Source organism: Rutilus rutilus, assembly GCF_951802725.1.
Source record: "Rutilus rutilus genome assembly, chromosome: 9".
In the NCBI taxonomy this organism is placed as follows: Eukaryota; Metazoa; Chordata; class Actinopteri; order Cypriniformes; family Leuciscidae; genus Rutilus; species Rutilus rutilus.
Genome location: NC_140223.1, coordinates 14,134,416 through 14,151,843, shown reverse-complemented (window position 1 = coordinate 14,151,843; position 17,428 = coordinate 14,134,416). Strand labels below are relative to the sequence as shown.

Below are 17,428 nucleotides of genomic sequence, written 5' to 3'. Positions count from 1 at the left end.
AACGAAAAACTTTCGGGAGATGTTGTAGCAGAATCACTTGAACAATTCCAGGATATGCTTTTTTTTAATGGTTGTTGCGTTAAATCTTACCCAGATACAACAGTGCTATTTTCTGATTGGCTATTGCGTAGCCCCTTTCTTTTTTTTTGATTGGATGATAAGTGGCAGGCTCGACTAATAATGCCAAGTTCACACTGCACGATTTTCAAAGCAGTTGGGTCACTGTTCTTTTCACACTGCATGACTATCTGGGGTAACATTCAGTTGCTGGTGTGTTCACACTGCACGATGGATCAGCGGCAGGGGGTTTCACACTGCATGACTTTACAAAAGAAAGAATCGCCGACAACTTCTGTCTGGTCCGCAAACTACGTTTCACAACCAAACACATGCGAGAAGTGATGAGGAAATAACGCAAGATCACGCGTGCGTGAGACCGGAGCTCTCGCAAGACTGAAATTGTTATTAAAAATGACTGCCTGCAAGAAGATTGCGATCCAAATTGTCTGTGCGCTGATTTGCAGCAAAAAGGAGAAAAATAAACAGTTTATGCAGGAAGAAATGGTTAGGAAGACGAGGGGAGCAAGGACTGCGTGTTCTGCAAAGAGAGTTGTGGGTAAATAAATAATTTTGCAATGTGCTGCTGTTGCTGCTGGTCAAGCAAATGTTTGTGCTTTGTTTCTGTTTGATATAATTTATATCTATTAAAATACTGATATTCTGGTCTATAACTCCTCCCCGAACTCCCCGCTGCTCTGTATCTTGCTCTCTCATTGGATGTCGGTCATTGCCGATGTAGTTTTCAGTCAGAACACTTTACACACAGCAGGATTTTAAATCGGCGATTCTCTCAGATTGCGTCTTTGCTCAATCACACTACGTGATTGTCACTCGCGTGAACGAGCACCGATTTGCCTGTGATTTCGGGCATTTGTCTGCGATTTCTCAAAACCTGTCGCCAAGCCAAAATCAGGGCTAAAATCGTGCAGTCTGAACTCGGCTTAAGACCCTAGCTGTGTCCCAAAGTGAAGGCTGCGTCCTTCGAAGGCCGTATTTGAATCAGAATCAGAATCAGAAAGAGCTTTATTGCCAAGTATGCTTGCGCATACGAGGAATTTGTCTTGGTGACAGTAGCTTCCAGTACACATACAATATAAAGTGACAAGACAAGTAACATAGGTATAAATAAAAAATAGAAAAAATAAAAATAAAATAAAAATAAAAAGATTATAAATTATAAATATATATAAAGTTATAAGGTGCTATAATGAAATGTCTGAGGGAAGTATTGCACATGTTTGTTCCACAGTAGCGGAACATTTAAGTGTTCATGAGGTAGATGGCCTGGGGAAAGAAACTTTTCCTGTGTCTGGTTGTTTTTGTGCTCGGTGCTCTGTAGCGCCGACCAGACGGTAACAGTTCAAACAGAAAGTGTGCTGGGTGTGACGGGTCCAGAGTGATTTTGCGAGCCCTTTTACTCACTCTGGATGAGTGCAGTTCTTTGAGTGTGGGAAGGGTAGTGCCAGTGATTCGCTCAGCAGTCCGAACTATCCGCTGTAGTCTACGGAGGTCGGTTTTGGTAGCAGAGCCGAACCAGACGGTGATGGAAGTGCAGAGGATGGACTGGATGACAGCTGAGTAGAACTGTACGAGCAGCTCCTGTGGCAGGTTGAATTTCCTCAGCTGACGCAGGAAGTACAGTCTCTGTTGGGCTTTCTTCACAATAGAGTCTATGTGAGTGTCCCACTTCAGATCCTGAGAGATGGTGGTGCCCAGGAACCTGAATGACTCTACTGCAGTCACAGTGCTGTCCATGATGGTGAGTGAAGGGAGTGCAGGGGGGTTTCTCCTGAAGTCCACGATCATCTCCACTGTTTTGAGCGTGTTCAGCTCCAGGTTGTTATAACTGCACCAAAGAGCCAGCTGCTCCACCTCCTGTCTGTACGCAGACTCGTCACCGTTCCGGATGAGTCCGATAACAGTAGTGTCGTCCGCAAACTTCAGGAGCTTGACAGAGGTGTCTTTAGAGGTGCAGTCATTTGTGTACAGGGAGAAGAGCAGTGGTGAGAGAACACATCCCTGTGGAGCACCGGTGCTGATGGTGCGGCTGTCGGACGTGATTTTGCCCATTCTGACTAGCTGTTGTCTGTCTGTCAGAAAGCTGGTGATCCATTGACAGATGGAGCTAGGGACAGAGAGCTGGGTCAGTTTGGTCTGGAGCAGTGATGGGACGATGGTGTTGAAGGCAGAACTAAAGTCCACGAACAGAATCCTTGCATAGGTCCCTGGTTTGTCCAGATGTTGTAGGGTGTAATGCAGTCCCATATTGACCACATCATCCACAGACCGGTTTGCTCTGTAGGCAAACTGCAGGGGGTCCAGCAAGGGTCCAGTGATGTCCTTCAGATATGCTAACACCAGTCTTTCGAATGACTTCATGGCCACAGATGTTAAGGCAACAGGTCTGTAGTCATTGAGTCCTGTGATCTTTGGTTTCTTCGGGATTGGGATGATGGTGGAGCGTTTAAAGCAGAAAGGGACTTTGCACTGCTCCAGTGATCTGTTGAAGATCAGTGAGAAGATAGAGGCCAGCTGGTCAGCGCAGGTTTTCAGACAGGCTGGTGAAACACCGTCTGGGCCTGGTGCTTTCCTTCTCTTCTGTTTCCTGAAGATCTGACGCACATTATCCTCACTGATCTGAAGTGCAGGGGGGGAGGGGAGGGGGATGGCTGGAGGTGTTGATGGCTGTGTAGAGAGATGGTCAGGGCGGGTATGGGGTGTCTGATCGGGGGTCTCAAATCTACAGTAAAAGACATTCAGCTCGTTCGCAAGATGCTTATTGCTGTCGATGCTGGGGGATGGTGTCTTGTAGTTGGTAATGTCTTTCAGGCCTTTCCACACTGATGCAGGGTCGTTGGAGGAAAACTGGTTTTCCAGCTTTTTGGCATAGCTCTTCTTAGCCACTTCAATCTCCTTTGTCAATGTGTTCCTGGCCTGATTATACAAGATCCTATCCCCACTCCTGTAGGCATCTTCTTTGACCTGACGAAGCTGTCTGAGTTTTGGTGTGAACCATGGTTTATCATTGTTGAATGATAAGTAAGTCCTGGTAGGGATGCATAAATCCTCACAGAAACTGATGTATGATGTTACAGTCTCTGTGAGCTCGTCCAGATCGCCGGCAGCAGCTTCAAAAACACTCCAGTCAGTGCATTCAAAACAGGCTTGTAAGACCTGCTCTGTGTCGTTGGTCCATCTCTTTACAGTCCTTATTACTGGCTTAGCAGTTTTAAGTTTTTGCCTGTAAGTTGGTAGAAGATGAACCAGGCAGTGATCGGAAAGTCCTAGAGCTGCTCTGGCGACGGAGCGATATGCATCCTTTGTTGTGGTGTAGCAATGGTCCAAAATATTATTGTCTCTGGTGGGGCATGTAATGTGCTGTTTGAATTTAGGCAGTTCACGTGTGAGTTTTGCCTGATTAAAGTCTCCGAGAATGATAAGAACAGAGTCCGGGTGTTGTTGTTCTGTTTCTGTGATCAGATCAGCCAGCTGTTGCAGCGCCGTACTCACGTGTGCTTGCGGTGGAATGTAAACACTGATGAGAACGAGCGAGGAAAACTCCCGCGGCGAGTAGAACGGCTTACAGTTAATGAAAAGCACTTCCACATCAGGACAGCACATCTTCCTTAACACAGTTACATCAGTACACCACCTTCTGTTGATGTAAAAGCATGTCCCACCACCGCGCGTTTTCCCCGTTGACTCCATATCGCGATCCGCTCTGAACAGCTGAAAGTCCGGTAGATGTAACGCGCTGTCCGGAATGGCTTCGTTCAGCCAGGTTTCCGTGAAACACAGAGCAGCAGAGTTGGTAAAGTCCTTGTTTTTGCGTGAGAGCAGAAGTAGTTCGTCCATTTTGTTAGGGAGAGAGCGGACATTCGCCAGATGGATGCTAGGCAGCGCCGTTCTGAATCCGCGCTGCCTGAGCTTAACGAGTGTGCCGGCTCGCTTCCCACGCCTGCGCGTCTTATACTGTTTCCACAGTGCAGCGGCACAACCGACGACAATGTTCCGCAAAACGCCAGAAGAATCAAAAACTGGTTGGTGATCAGTTGGTGTGCACTGCCGAATGTTCAGCAGTTCGTCCCTGGTATAACTGATAGCGAATGACAAACATAAAACAGGACAAACTAACAAAAACAGTGTAACAACTGGAGAGCTCAACACCGAGGCAGCCATCCGCGGCGCCATCTTGCCTATTTTGCCTATTTGAAGGCCGATTGCGTCACCGCGGCGCGACGAAGGACGTCCCAATTCAAAGGCTGCATCCTTGGAAGGTCGCATTTGAAGGCAGATTGCGTCACCGCGGCTCGATGAAGGCTGTCCCAATTCAATTCTCCATCCTTCGAAGGCCGTATTCGAAGGCCGGTTGCGTCATGGCGCCGCGACGAAGGCTTCCCTGATTCAAAAGCGACGCCAAATGCACCCTTCGTTTCCCCATGAAAAGAAGGATACATAAATGGACACTTAGCGGCCTATTCTACCCCATAATTCATTGCGCGCCGTTGACGACAGCATTTATTTATTTATTTTTAAAGGCGGCCGAGACTAGAGATCGGTGGTGGACAGCAAATTCACATTTAAATGTAAGTATTATGTTTTCATTTACTCAAATAGCTAGCGAAACCAGAGTTAAATTTTCTTATAAACTTCTTCTTAACTCCTTCGTCACCATTGTGTGGCTTCATTTATCAGGTAGTTTTAGGCAAAACTTGTGGTAATAACGTTATTAGTTTAACGACCTATTTGTAATATTTGCACTTGTGTATTATAAGAAATATCACTCACCCAATAAAGCCCAAAACAATAAGAAAAGCAGTAGATAAGGCAATGGGGTTTCACTTTTATGTGTTTTTGTAGTGCTGTCATGCAAGCTATGTGGTTTTAACCAAATTTTAGTATACAGAAATATGATTTCTTAAGTATTTTGTATGCTTGTCTTGATGTGTCATATTTTGCAGTGTTAACAATGCACTTAAGATTGCTCCTCTGTGTTAAGTACCCTTTTCTGCTTTTTTAGAACAATTCAGGAAAAAAATGGGTCTATATATATATATATATATAAATAAAAGTAATACACACATCTTTGCTGAAATGTATTGTCCTGTTGTTGTTAACAAGCCATGGTTCATTTGCTCTGCCTTTAGGATTGCAAGTGTCCTGGGACAGGAGAGGGTGTGAGTGGGAAACCCACTGCTGCAACTTGGCCCTGGTTTGTCCTCATGGATGAGATGTTGGGACAGAGGCATTGCACCAACCCCCCTGTCCTCATCGCCTCAATCCCTGAGGACACACCAGGGCCGAGTTCAGCAGTGAGGAGGAGCCAGGGGCAGCACCAGCACAAAGGCGGCGAGACAGGACGAGTTTTTGGACTTGATCAGAGAAGAAATGCAACTAGGGAGGCAGAGGCGAGGAGTGCACAGGAAAGAAGGGAGAGGATGGACAGGCTGTTTTCTCTTCTTGAGAGAATTATTGAAAAATATATATATTTTCTACATATTCTTGTTTAACTTTTTTCACTTTTATTTTTTAAAAGAAAAATTATGTACATTTATTTTTATGCAACTTTAATTGTGTAAATAAAAGAGAATGAATTGTTCTGGACATTGTTTATACTTTCTGCATGAAACAAATTCTATACCTTTTTATTTTTTCAAATAAAATTGGTAAATGAAAATCATTTGTTCTTTAGGCTACATTAAAGTACTTTTTCCAACTATTTACAAAATACGTTAAACATATCAAAATCAACATAAACATTTCATTTTACAATACATAAAATAAGAAAAAAATGATGTAGACTCTATTGAGCTGAGCAGGGAGACGCTGGAGCTGCTGGACCGGGATGGGCTGCCCCTGGTAAGGCCTCCTGCTGGTGGGACATCATCTGGGATGGTCTCCAGAGTGTTAAAGTGCATATTTCCACTATCCACTAAGTTGTCTACCAACAGGTTTGCAGGGCTGATTCAATCGACGGCTTTCTGAAAAAAGTACTTTTAATAACTACTGCATTTATGTTAGGCTACTACTGCATTACTGCGTAGGCTATGTTGCATTTTACTTCTGTATATTTTCAATATACAGTAATATCTGGTTGTTACATTATATACTTTTGTGTAGTGTAATGTAATCACATTGTGATGTGAGGGAAAAAAAGTACTTCAGGTTACTTCACATTTGCAAGTGAATACTTAACGAAATATGCAGTTCCGAAAATTAAAGTAACAAAATGTAGGCTTATTGTCACAATATTAACAAATTGTTGCTAACTACAGCAACGTCCCATATCAAAGGGCGCATCTGAAGCGCTCGGACTGGTCTAGCCTACGAAGGAAGGTTTCTCTGAACATAAAGAACAGAGGGTATTAATGTCATTCTTAAGTCTTTTGAGAGAGCACTTATCTGGGTAAAACCAAGCGTGCCGCACAAGCCCTGAGAAGTGAAGCCAAAACGTCTCGATCGCCCCCCGGTGACTGGTCCTAGTATAGGTCATAAGCCCCGCCTAAGTGTGTTATTCAACAGGATGTGAGACCAAATAAACAATTAAATTACACTTCAAATATCTTTTTTCCAAAGGTGGTTTCTGTCATTTACTGTAGTTTTTATCACGCTGATGTAAGTTCAAGTGTCTGTTTTTAAAATAAGTTTGTTTTTAGTTAGTTACGCGATGCTATAAAAACGGTGGTGTAACGTCATGATTGACAGGTTCTCTGAGCGAAGTAGTCACTGAAGCACCAACCGACTTTTTTTCAGGATCTTCGGAGGACTGAGAAGATTGTATTTATAGGCCGGGAGCCAGGTCCACTCCTCAGGATGTTTTTGGTACCTTTTTTTCACTTTTATTTCCTATTATCTTATACCTTGGGCCATCACAAGTTGATAACGACCACCCCCAACTCGGCCCCGTTTGGCCTCAGGGGCTAAAAAACACCCTTTTTGGGAAAAGCTTTTGGCGGAATGATGTAATTGTGAATATTAAGGTACTGCAGCTACATAAATGGCCATATAACCCTAAAATTGTGCATGGTGTATCCTGACACATAGGGGAAACTAGCAGAAAAGATTCTGGGGATTGCTGCCTTTTTGCTGTCAAATATCACCCTCAACATACCCCAAAAGACAAAAAGATGTCTCTCCGCCTGACAAATTGTCATCAAAAGTGATCATTTTCAAGCATTTTATTATATATATCACTGCCTCAAATGTACATGAAAAACTTCCTAAGTTTATAAGCTTCAATTTAAGTCCAAGATGACCTTTCTATCTAGAGGATTATAGCTGGTATAACCAAAGCTCTCCACTGTACCTCAAATCGGAGAAAACAGAACTTTCAAGCATTACCATTCCATATGGGTTCCATAAGTCCACAAAGTCCTCGCAACACAAGGAATAAAGATGACTCTAGTGTGCAGTCTGTTATCAAAAAGCCAACCTTCAATAGAGTAAACATTAGTAACCTTCTGTACAGGTAAACATTCTTTACAGCCAAATGGCGAAACTAAAATACAGCTCAAACATAAAATAGAAAACAGTTATTTGGTTCTTAGATCTTTTTGCTGCTTATCCATGCTGTACTTCGACTACTGGTCATTTTAGTGTATTGTATTAGTGTAGAATATCAACTCTCAATCATCATTTTCCTCATATTCATCTATATTCGTATGGATTTCATCAGTCAAATCATCTTCATCTGTTTCATGATCTCAAAAGGCAGCAATCCCCAGAATCTTTTTCTGCTAGTTTCCCCTATGTGTCAGGATACACCATGCACAATTTTAGGGTTATATGGCCATTTAGCTGCAGTACCTTAATATTCACAATTACATCATTCCGCCAAAAGCTTTTCCCAAAAAGGGTGTTTTTTGGCCCCTGAGGCCAAACGGGGCCGAGTTGGGGGTGATAATGACCAACTTGTGATGGCCCAAGGTATAAGATAATAGGAAATAATAGTGAAAAAAGGTAGCAAAAAACATCCTGAGGAGTGGACCTGGCTCCCGGCCTATTACTTTATTTTAACAAGCCTCTTGTCATACTGCAATCAACAGACATCAAAATTGGAGCGGAACGGAGGAACGGAGCAGAAAAAAGTGCAGGGAGAGTGCAGAGCGGGGCGTTGATTTCGCGGCTTTACTTCCTGCTCACTACTGCGAAGGTCTGGTCCCGAGATCGCTACTGCACAGACTCAAGTCCCAAGATGTCAGCGCCATAATCGGGATACTGGCGGTTTCAGTTCTCACCAATGGAAGAGAGCGAAGTCTATCTTTTTTTACAGTCTATGGGTAAAACCTATGAATTAATTTAAAGGTAATTTCTCTTTGTTAGTTATCAGGTATTTGTGAGGTAATGTCCAAACTTTTTTCCACGGAATGTCACTTACAAAACCATTCCAATAAGAAATTGCAAATGGTATAGAAACAGACTAGACTCAAATTTTCTTAATGTTTTTTGATTTAGATGAAGAAGAAAGGCACTGTTTACCTACAAATGTCTTACACAGATCCACTGAGCGACAAAGAGATGAAAAAGAAAATCCTTTAAAAAGCATGAGAACTCCTTGTGGCACTGCATCAGCCACGATTTCAAACTCTTTTGGAGTAACAGGAATTCCATGCTTTACCAAGAACTCAGAATAATTACAAATTGAACCATTTTGATTGAAAAGTTGAGAAACAAAAATAATCAAACAAAAGAGATTTATGTTTATACAGTAGGTCCTTATTATTCCAAATTATATAAGAGTGAGGTGTAAAATTGTGTTTAAAGATGAGGGACCAAGCTAATAACATTTGCCTATGAAAAAGGGATAATTTGACACCCTAGTTTGGAAAAAATAACATTAGGGATCAGATTCCAGATAGATGTGGGCTTATTAATAAAGTTCTTTATCCAATTTATTTTTAAAGGTGTTGTTTAAAGTGGTCAAATCAAGAAAGTTTAAACCCCCTTCTCAATGGTGTTCATAAGTACAGATTTTCTGACAAAATGAGTTTTATTCTTCCAAACAAAGTTGAGGAGCATTGTATAATTTTTTTTTAAGAATGGTGGTGTCGACACTCAAAGAAAGAACAGCGTATGTTAACCTTGACAAGCCCTCAGCTTTGGCTAGTAAAATTCTTCCCTTTAATGACAATCTCACTGGAGCCATATATTTTTTCTGTGTACTCTCAGTTAGTGGAATAAAATTTACAGCTGTCAAACAAATGAACAAGAGAGGACAATGAAATATTAATAACTGACTATGTTGCAGACAATGTATGATTTTTTTTTCTCCTGTGAGCTCTTTAGTGTTTTTTTTTTGTTTTTTTACCTGTAGCTGTAGTTAGCCCTTTCTTCAACCATATTATTGATCTGCCTGCATTGACACCATTGTCTCTGAACTGAACTGAGCTGAATGATGACATCACTGTTTTCTCCAGAGCGACTGTATAATGAACTAAATAGATAACTAATGACTAATGATCTTTTACAATGGAAATGAATCATCATCGAACTTACTTAAGCTGCACAATGGCACTATGTTCTTCTAGAGCTGCTGTACAGCCCAAACTAACTTTGTTGCATTATTTTCCTGTTATCACTTTAAAGCTGCTTTGAAACAATCTGTATTGTAAAAAGCGACTTGAAATAATTTTGTCAGATAAATATCTTCACTAAGTTTATTTTTATATTTATATATTTCAAATATTGTAAAATATGAGGGAAGAACAAAACACCATTTTCCTCATATTTTGATGGTTTAAGCAAACTTGTAGGGTCATTAAAAATAAAAACAAACTTTTATTGTTTGATCAACTCCGTCATCATTTACTGTAACTCCAATACATCATATTTTCATTGAAAAGTGCGTGGCCTCCTCCTCTCTGTGGCCATCTTGTTACTCCTAACTAGGTTAGGAGACCTCTTCAGCTCTCTTAAGTAATTTAGGAGCTGAGACCTAGTCTTGACACTTAGGAACCTTTATGAATCACACTTATTTTTAAGTCTAGGAATAAAAGTAAAGTGACGTCATTCTTAGAATTTTGAGAGACTTAAGACTAAAATTTTACTCTGAGTGGCTTTATACATACGGCCCCTGATCTCTAATTTGAATATTACAAATTTGTGACAAATTACACTCTTTGATGGACATCAATTCACATTTCGAAAGGTTCAAGACTAAGCCTGAAGCTTTGGAGAATTGCTGGATATACTCTAGTGCTAATGGAACTTGGTTAGCATCATGCAAAAAAAGTGTGGTATCATCAGCCAAGTGACTGATGAGTATCTGTTTGTCAGCAATAGAGATACGGTCCGTGTACTTTTTGATCATTTCATTTCCTGTTTGGAATGGAATAACGAGAAATGAAAACCAGCTCGTTTATTCGTTTTTTACTTTAGTTTAAAAAACGAAAAATGAGATTTTGGCTCGATTTTTCATTTTTCGTTTGTGGTTTACAAATCGGTTTATGGGTTCGATATTTCATTTGCGCACGTGGGCGGTGCTGAAACGCCCCTTTCATCTGATTGGTCAAACCGCTCCGCTCTCAGTAAGCTACGTGCTTTTCTTTCTGTCAGAGTCAGTACGAGTGTGGCACGGACAAATCATACACTATATGAAAAGCCTCATTGGTGATATATTTGACATATGGGGAGAGAGTTGTGGAAGGCCTATACTTCATGTTAAACATAAATATATAGCAGCAAAGACAACGTCGGCAGTATTGACAGTATCGGCAGTAAAAAATAGGCGTCGGTTCTATTTCTAGCATGCACGCGTGAGCCGCATGCACCTGTTAACATGGGAGCCGAAATAAAAACGGACACGCCGCACAGCTGAGACAATGGCTGCCGTGTCTGTTAAAGGGATGGTTCAGAGTAAAATCAACCTAGTGTCCTTTGCACCATGACCTCGAGCCAAACACCCCCCAGAAGCTTTTTTTTCCCCCTGGTTGAACATTATTAAAGTTAGAGCTTATTTAGAGAAATCAGCCTGATGGCTTAGTGCACAGGCGCTATAACAAATCCAAGGATGTATCTCGTAAATTACCCCACTAATAATGCCCAGAATGGTACCAAACTAGATCTAGTACAAATAGGTTCTGTAGTCATAAAATGAGGCATTGGAAAAATTGTAAGTACATCAGGAGTTTATTTAAATAACACTTGCCTGGCGGCTCATCCTACTGCTAACCCGGACGTTGACGTCACTTCAGGGGTTTGGGAAAAGCACGTAAAAGTCCTGGCAGAAAGCGATGCATAAGGATGTGCAGTGTAACAACGAATTATAATTTTTTCCGAAGTGTTAACAACTTAGTGTTAACTAATAATTGTTGCAAACTGGTACTACCAAAAAGATATTAGTGCATTCCTGGAACTGCACGTCGTTACACTACATCCTTATGCATCGCTTTCTGCCAGGACTTTTACGTGCTTTTCCCAAACCCCTGAAGTGACGTTGACGTCCGGGTTAGCGTTAGCATGAAATCAAAATGGACAAGTCTTATTTTTTTTATGAAATTTAGCAGTATTTATTATAAATGTTTTATCTGTGCACGTGATCTTCTTCTTCTCTGATGACGTGCTTACTGGCGCGAGGGCGGGACAACCTGTCACTCAAATGAGATCACACAGCAATAGCAAAACATACATCCAGCGATTTTATAAATTCCAAATTAAATATCTATCTATCTATCTATCTATCTATCTATCTATCTATCTATCTATCTATCTATCTATCTATCTATCTATCTATCTATCTATCTATCTATCTATCTATCTATCTATCTATCTATCTATCTATCTTTTGTAGTTTCCCACTGGTTGTGAGCAATTAGAACCAGGGGGGCAGTGTTTCGGAAAACATTGAAGCTTCCCTGGGCGCCGCCATTGATTAGCAGACCATCACCTGCTGTTAGCATTCCATTGACTCCCATTCATTTTGGCGTCACTTTGACAGCGAATAACTTTACATCTGAGGCGTTTAAAGACTCCATTTGTACATTATTTATTTCTAAAGAAACACGAAAATGTATAAAAGGCTCCATTACCTTGTATCTTACGTTATGGCCCAGTAGAAACGTTTTTGTAAAAATAGGCTAACGATTGCGTCATAACCATGCGACTCTCTGTCGCACAGTAGAGAAATTACCGTATGGACAGGAGGAGAAGCTCGCGTGCAATCGGGGGGACGTGGAGGCAAAATGACAAAGTAATTAATCAGAATACCTAGCAAAAGTTTCTCCTGCTCCTAGCTCATGGACACCTCCTACTCACACTCTCCGTCTCTGCAATTTTCGGAAGGGAATGATTCAGATTGATCTTGGCACAGCTACTAGAAGACAGACGGGTTACTCACGTCACATCTACGTCGTCAAGCTCAGTTTGAGTCTGCGCAGTACGCTCGGCCATCAGGAAGTGAGAGCTTCTAATTGACTTCACTTTTCTCCGTTGAATCCAATCGCTGTGTCCATTTCTTATACTGTCTATGATTAGAACCAAGAACAAAGCACATTCTATCATTAACAGCTTTTTTACCACCTGTTGTGGTACAGACATTTTCAAACACTTTCAACCCATTTTTTCTTTTAAATTATTATTATTATTTTTAGAGTTATTTTATGTCATAAAATCAAATGAAATATCCCATAAAACCTTGGCTCTTTTTTCTCAGGCAACAAACGACCTCGCAGCCCAGAGAAGGACGTCCCTCGCATAAAACGAGGGTGTGACGATGAGGATGATGAAGATGAACAGACCTCATCTGAGAAAAAGCTTAAGCAGTTACAAGCATTTGCTGAGAGAGAGAGTGATAAAAACCTGGACTCACCAACTATCAAACCCAGCGCTCCGTCTTCCACTTGCTCTCAGAGTCACTGGCAACAAATCGGCAGCCTTATGCTGTTCACTGCAGCAGGGGTTCCAGAAAGCTCCAAAGTAAGACATGAACTTTCATGAACTTTATTCAGCACATAGTGTTTATTCAGCATGTAGTGTTTGTTCAGCATTTAGTGTTTGTTCAGCACATAGCAAATAGTGTTTATTCAGCACACAGTGTTTATTCAGCACACAGTGTTTAACCAGCACACAGTGTATAACCACCAAAACCATTATGCTTCTATAATGTTTCATGCTGTTTTGTGTGATTCAGGTCGCAGGTTTTGACATTGACGGCTGCATTATCACTACAAAGTCTGGGAAAGTATTTCCCACAAGTCCAGATGACTGGAAGTGAGTCTGGTTGAAGAACTTGCTATACCCTGCAGCTGTTTGTTGTCTCTCACTTGATGATGATTTACTCTTCTTTAGGATTCTCTTCCCAGAGATTCAGCCTAGACTGGCCAGTCTGTTGAAGAAAGGATACAAGGTGCTTCTTAATCCACTATCACTTGTTGATGTTGTCAGTATAAGATAATGTTTCATAACAGAAGTTAGAGCATCAATAAATGTCCAGTTGGTTTTACTTTGCTTTGCTCTGTTTAGGTGGTATTTTTCACCAATCAGATGGGAATATCTCGAGGAAAACTCAGACCGGAGGTGTTCAAGTCCAAAGCTGAGGATATTCTACAGACACTTCAGTTGCCCATTCAGGTTAATGGCACGCTCACTACATACACTACTGTTCAGAAGTCTGGCGTCTGTAAGATTATTACCAGCAGCCATATCACCCTGTAGCCCAAGACTGGTTGCCCACTGAAGATAAGCAGGGCTGAGTCTGGTCAATACCTGGATGGGAGACCTCCTGTGAAAACTAGGTTGCTGTGTTAGTGTTAGTGAGGCCAGATGGGGGCGCTCACCCTGTGGTCTGTGTTGGTCCTAATGGATGGGGACACTATACTGTCAAAAAGCACCGTCCTTCGGATGAGAGGTCCTGACTCTCTGATCATTAAAAATCCCAGATTGTCCTTCGAAAAAGAGTAGGGGTTTAACCCTGGCATCCTGGCCAAATTTGCCCAGTGGCCTCTGTCCATCATCATGGCATCCCCATATATACTCATTGGCTTCATAACTCTGTCTCCTCTCCACCAATAAGCTGATGTGTGGTGGGCGTTCATCCAGGTGGTGCTGCACAATGGTGGTGGTTGAGGAGATTCCCCCATTCAATGTAAAGCGCTTTGAGCACCCAGAAAAGCGCTATATAAATGTAACAAATTATTTTAGTGTTTATGAAAGAAATCTCATGCTCACCAAGGCTGCATTTATTTGATCAAAAATACAGTCAAAACAGTAATATTGTGAATTGGGAACCGAAAACCAGAATACCGGAACCATGCGAAATTCCTAAGTTTCGGTTCCAAAAACGGTTCTGGGCCGATGTGTGGGCGAAGTGCGGGGAGCTTATTCTTTAATAGCGTCATCTCACACTCACCTCATGAATATTAAAATAGTAATGAAAACACTCGTTTTGAGAGAGAGAGAGAGAGAGAGAGAGAGAGAGACGATCTCCATTCAAACACCCACACGATCTTATTCCTAAATGACAAAAACTTCACACTGGAACATTCAAATCCGTTTGCGCTGAAAGAGCAGTTGTCTGCATGATATTTGAAATTGCATTGACAGATTTGAGAAGTTGCAAGTGCCTAATTGAGGTTGTACTGGGAATGTCAATGTAAGATTAAATGCAAATATATATTATAAGTTTGTGTCAGTCATTGTATTTCTGTGAATGGCATTTTACACATTTGTGACTACTTGTCTGCAGCTTCAAATTCAGAATACAGGTTTGTACCTATTGTCTGTGAGTGCAAATTTCAACATTCAACTTCAGATTTTTATTTTACAGGTTTTCACATTGGAGCTGTGAGTGCAAATGTTCACATAGCCTACAAGTATGAATATTTATTGCACAAGTTTTCAAATTCACATCTACGTGCTCTCGAGTTTTGCTACTCTTTTACTTTCATAAAAACACATTCGACCGGATTGCTTTCATTGTGTCATTGACTCATGTGGTCAAATGTGTTCGAACAGCCACAAAAGACTTCCTACTCTCCGCATACTGACCTAATGCGTAAACGCTATGGGAAGCGCGCTAGCTAGACAGGCTGAAGACCCAAGTTTGGTTTGAAGACTAAAACATACCAAACCCAATGTCCTCTCACCATTCCTGATTTCTAACATGCACTCACCGTGTTCGGCGTGATCTTCCGGCTGTCAGAGCAGAAACATATAAGCTGCTGCTCTCCGTATGTTTTCCGTTTTCAAACATCCCGCTACCTTTCGGCACGCCAATTACTCTGACTGCAGATACCCACACTTGAAATAAAGTGCAACCAAAAACATTGTTTTTAATTTTTATTTTATGTATTTTATTTCCTGCACATAGTGCAAAATAACATCTCAGATTTACATGCTCAGTAATGGTTTCCCTCATTTACAGATGCAGCAGGACGTCCTGCTAACTGGGCCCCTGGGAAAAAGAAGAAAGACTTCTCCTGCAGTGACAGACTGGTAATGACGTTAACTGCAGTCTTCATTACTCATAAGCAGATTGAATTTGTTACTGTTACTAAGAGTTACTGCATTTTATAATAAATTATATTCATGTAAATGTAAATCACGTGTAATAGCTTTTCTCTGGTTGGGCCACAAGAGGGCATGGTAGTGTTTTTCTTGCTCTGTTTTAGTATCACAAAAAAGGGAAACTTTACAATGTTGTGGGCTTTTGACAAAATACAGCTTTACAGGTTTTTATCCCTTATCTCTTGTGCCCTCAGTTTGCCCTCAACATTGGTCTTCAGTTTCACACCCCAGAGGAATACTTCTTGGGCTGGAAACCCGCTCAGTTCAGCTTGCCAGAGTTTGACCCTGTAAACAATTGGTCTTTTTGAATGTTTTTATTTCACTTACACGTTTTCCACAGTCTATTGTGTTATTTATGTATTGTGTTATTTACATGTATGGTTATTAATGTTTTGTACCTTAGTTGGGTACTTCACACTGTCATTCAAAAGTTTTGGGTCAGTAAGATTTAAAAAAATAAATAAAAAAATATGTACTTCAGTAAAGATGGATTAAATTGATCAAAATTGGCACTAAATACATTTATAATGTTACAAAAAACATATATTTCAAATAAATGCTGTTCTTTTCATTCATCAAAGAATCCTAAAAAAAAAATGTCTTATGGTTTCCACAAAAATAATAAGCAGCACATCTGTTTTCATTATTAATAATAAGAAATGAGCATGAGAGACTTCTTTCAAAAATATTAAAAAATCTTACTGGCCCAAACTTTTTGGACATTACTGTACTAAACATCTGTAATAATGTTTTGTGTTTTTGTATCATTGTCCAGAGGAAATTAGACTCCAAAATGCGTCTTTACGATCCTCCTGATACATCCCTCACATCTACCAAACAGGAAGTCATTGTAGCAGTGGGATTCCCTGGATGTGAGCCTTTTTTCAGTGTTTGTTTTATCCTCTTACTCCTTACAGGTGACCAATTTTTATGATATAACCCTTGTTTTTTGGGGGGATTTTTTTTTGCAGCGGGCAAATCCACATTCTTCAAGACACACATCATTCCATAGGGCTATGCATATGTGAACAGGGTGAGTTGTTACATTGCTAACCCAACAGAGAACCGAGAAACCCAGAGACAAGAAGTATCTCAAGAGCAGGATCAAGCAAATTTGGTTCAGAAGATTTGGAGGATTTAAAAGTGTATAATATCTTGTTTTAACTGTTTATCTAGATATCTTGTTTGTCTTGTTTTGGGGTTTTTCTTGTCTGTAAAACAAGACTTTATTTATAGCTGAGATTGTTTTCTAAATCTCAGAAAGCTTTTATTCTAAATGTTGTGTTTATACGCTATAAATCTCGAGTCCCAGCTTAAGGCTGGCCCACACAAAAAGACTTTTAAAATCTTATCAGATTTTCAAAATGTAAGAGACCACAAACATGTTGATAAAAAAAATCATAGATTTAAAAGTTTTGTTCCTATAGTGTGAGAAAAGCCAAGATGTGACGACGGGCAAGAAGTAGTTTAGAAGTTTAGAAGTAGTCGTGTTAGAATAGGCCCTTATCAGTTTAACCCTCTTGCAACGTTTCTTAAACTTTGTTGAGTAATTATGGCTCAACAGCATCAGAAATGAGTTAGCATCAAGTTGAATGTGACTTAATAGTTTGAAAACGGACAGAAATTTCTTCTCTGTAAGAATTAACTTTAGATATATATATAAAGAATCCTGGAAAAATGTTAAACACTACAACTGTTTTCAACATTGATAATAAAAAATGTTTCTTGAGCAGCAAATTAGCTTATTAGAATGATTTCTGAAGGATTATGTGACTGAAAATAGAAAATAGTAAAATAGAATACGGTTATTTTAAGTTGTGATAATATTTAACAATATTACTGTAGTTTTGTATAAATGCAGCCTTTG

At 40.5% G+C, this 17,428-nt stretch overlaps 1 protein-coding gene across 1 annotated transcript; it reads left to right on the top strand.

Annotated features, from left to right (window-relative positions):
- Positions 1-180: 180 nt before the first annotated feature.
- LOC311297574 (uncharacterized protein) lies at positions 181-17,280 on the top strand. The gene is made up of 9 exons (XM_084419930.1): positions 181-616; positions 12,710-12,972; positions 13,187-13,266; positions 13,345-13,402; positions 13,519-13,626; positions 15,419-15,489; positions 15,756-15,848; positions 16,337-16,433; positions 16,533-17,280. The coding sequence occupies exons 1-8, from the start codon at positions 472-474 to the stop codon at positions 16,344-16,346; spliced, it is 828 nt and encodes a 275-aa protein (XP_084276056.1). The 5' UTR covers positions 181-471; the 3' UTR covers positions 16,347-16,433; positions 16,533-17,280.
- Positions 17,281-17,428: the final 148 nt, after the last annotated feature.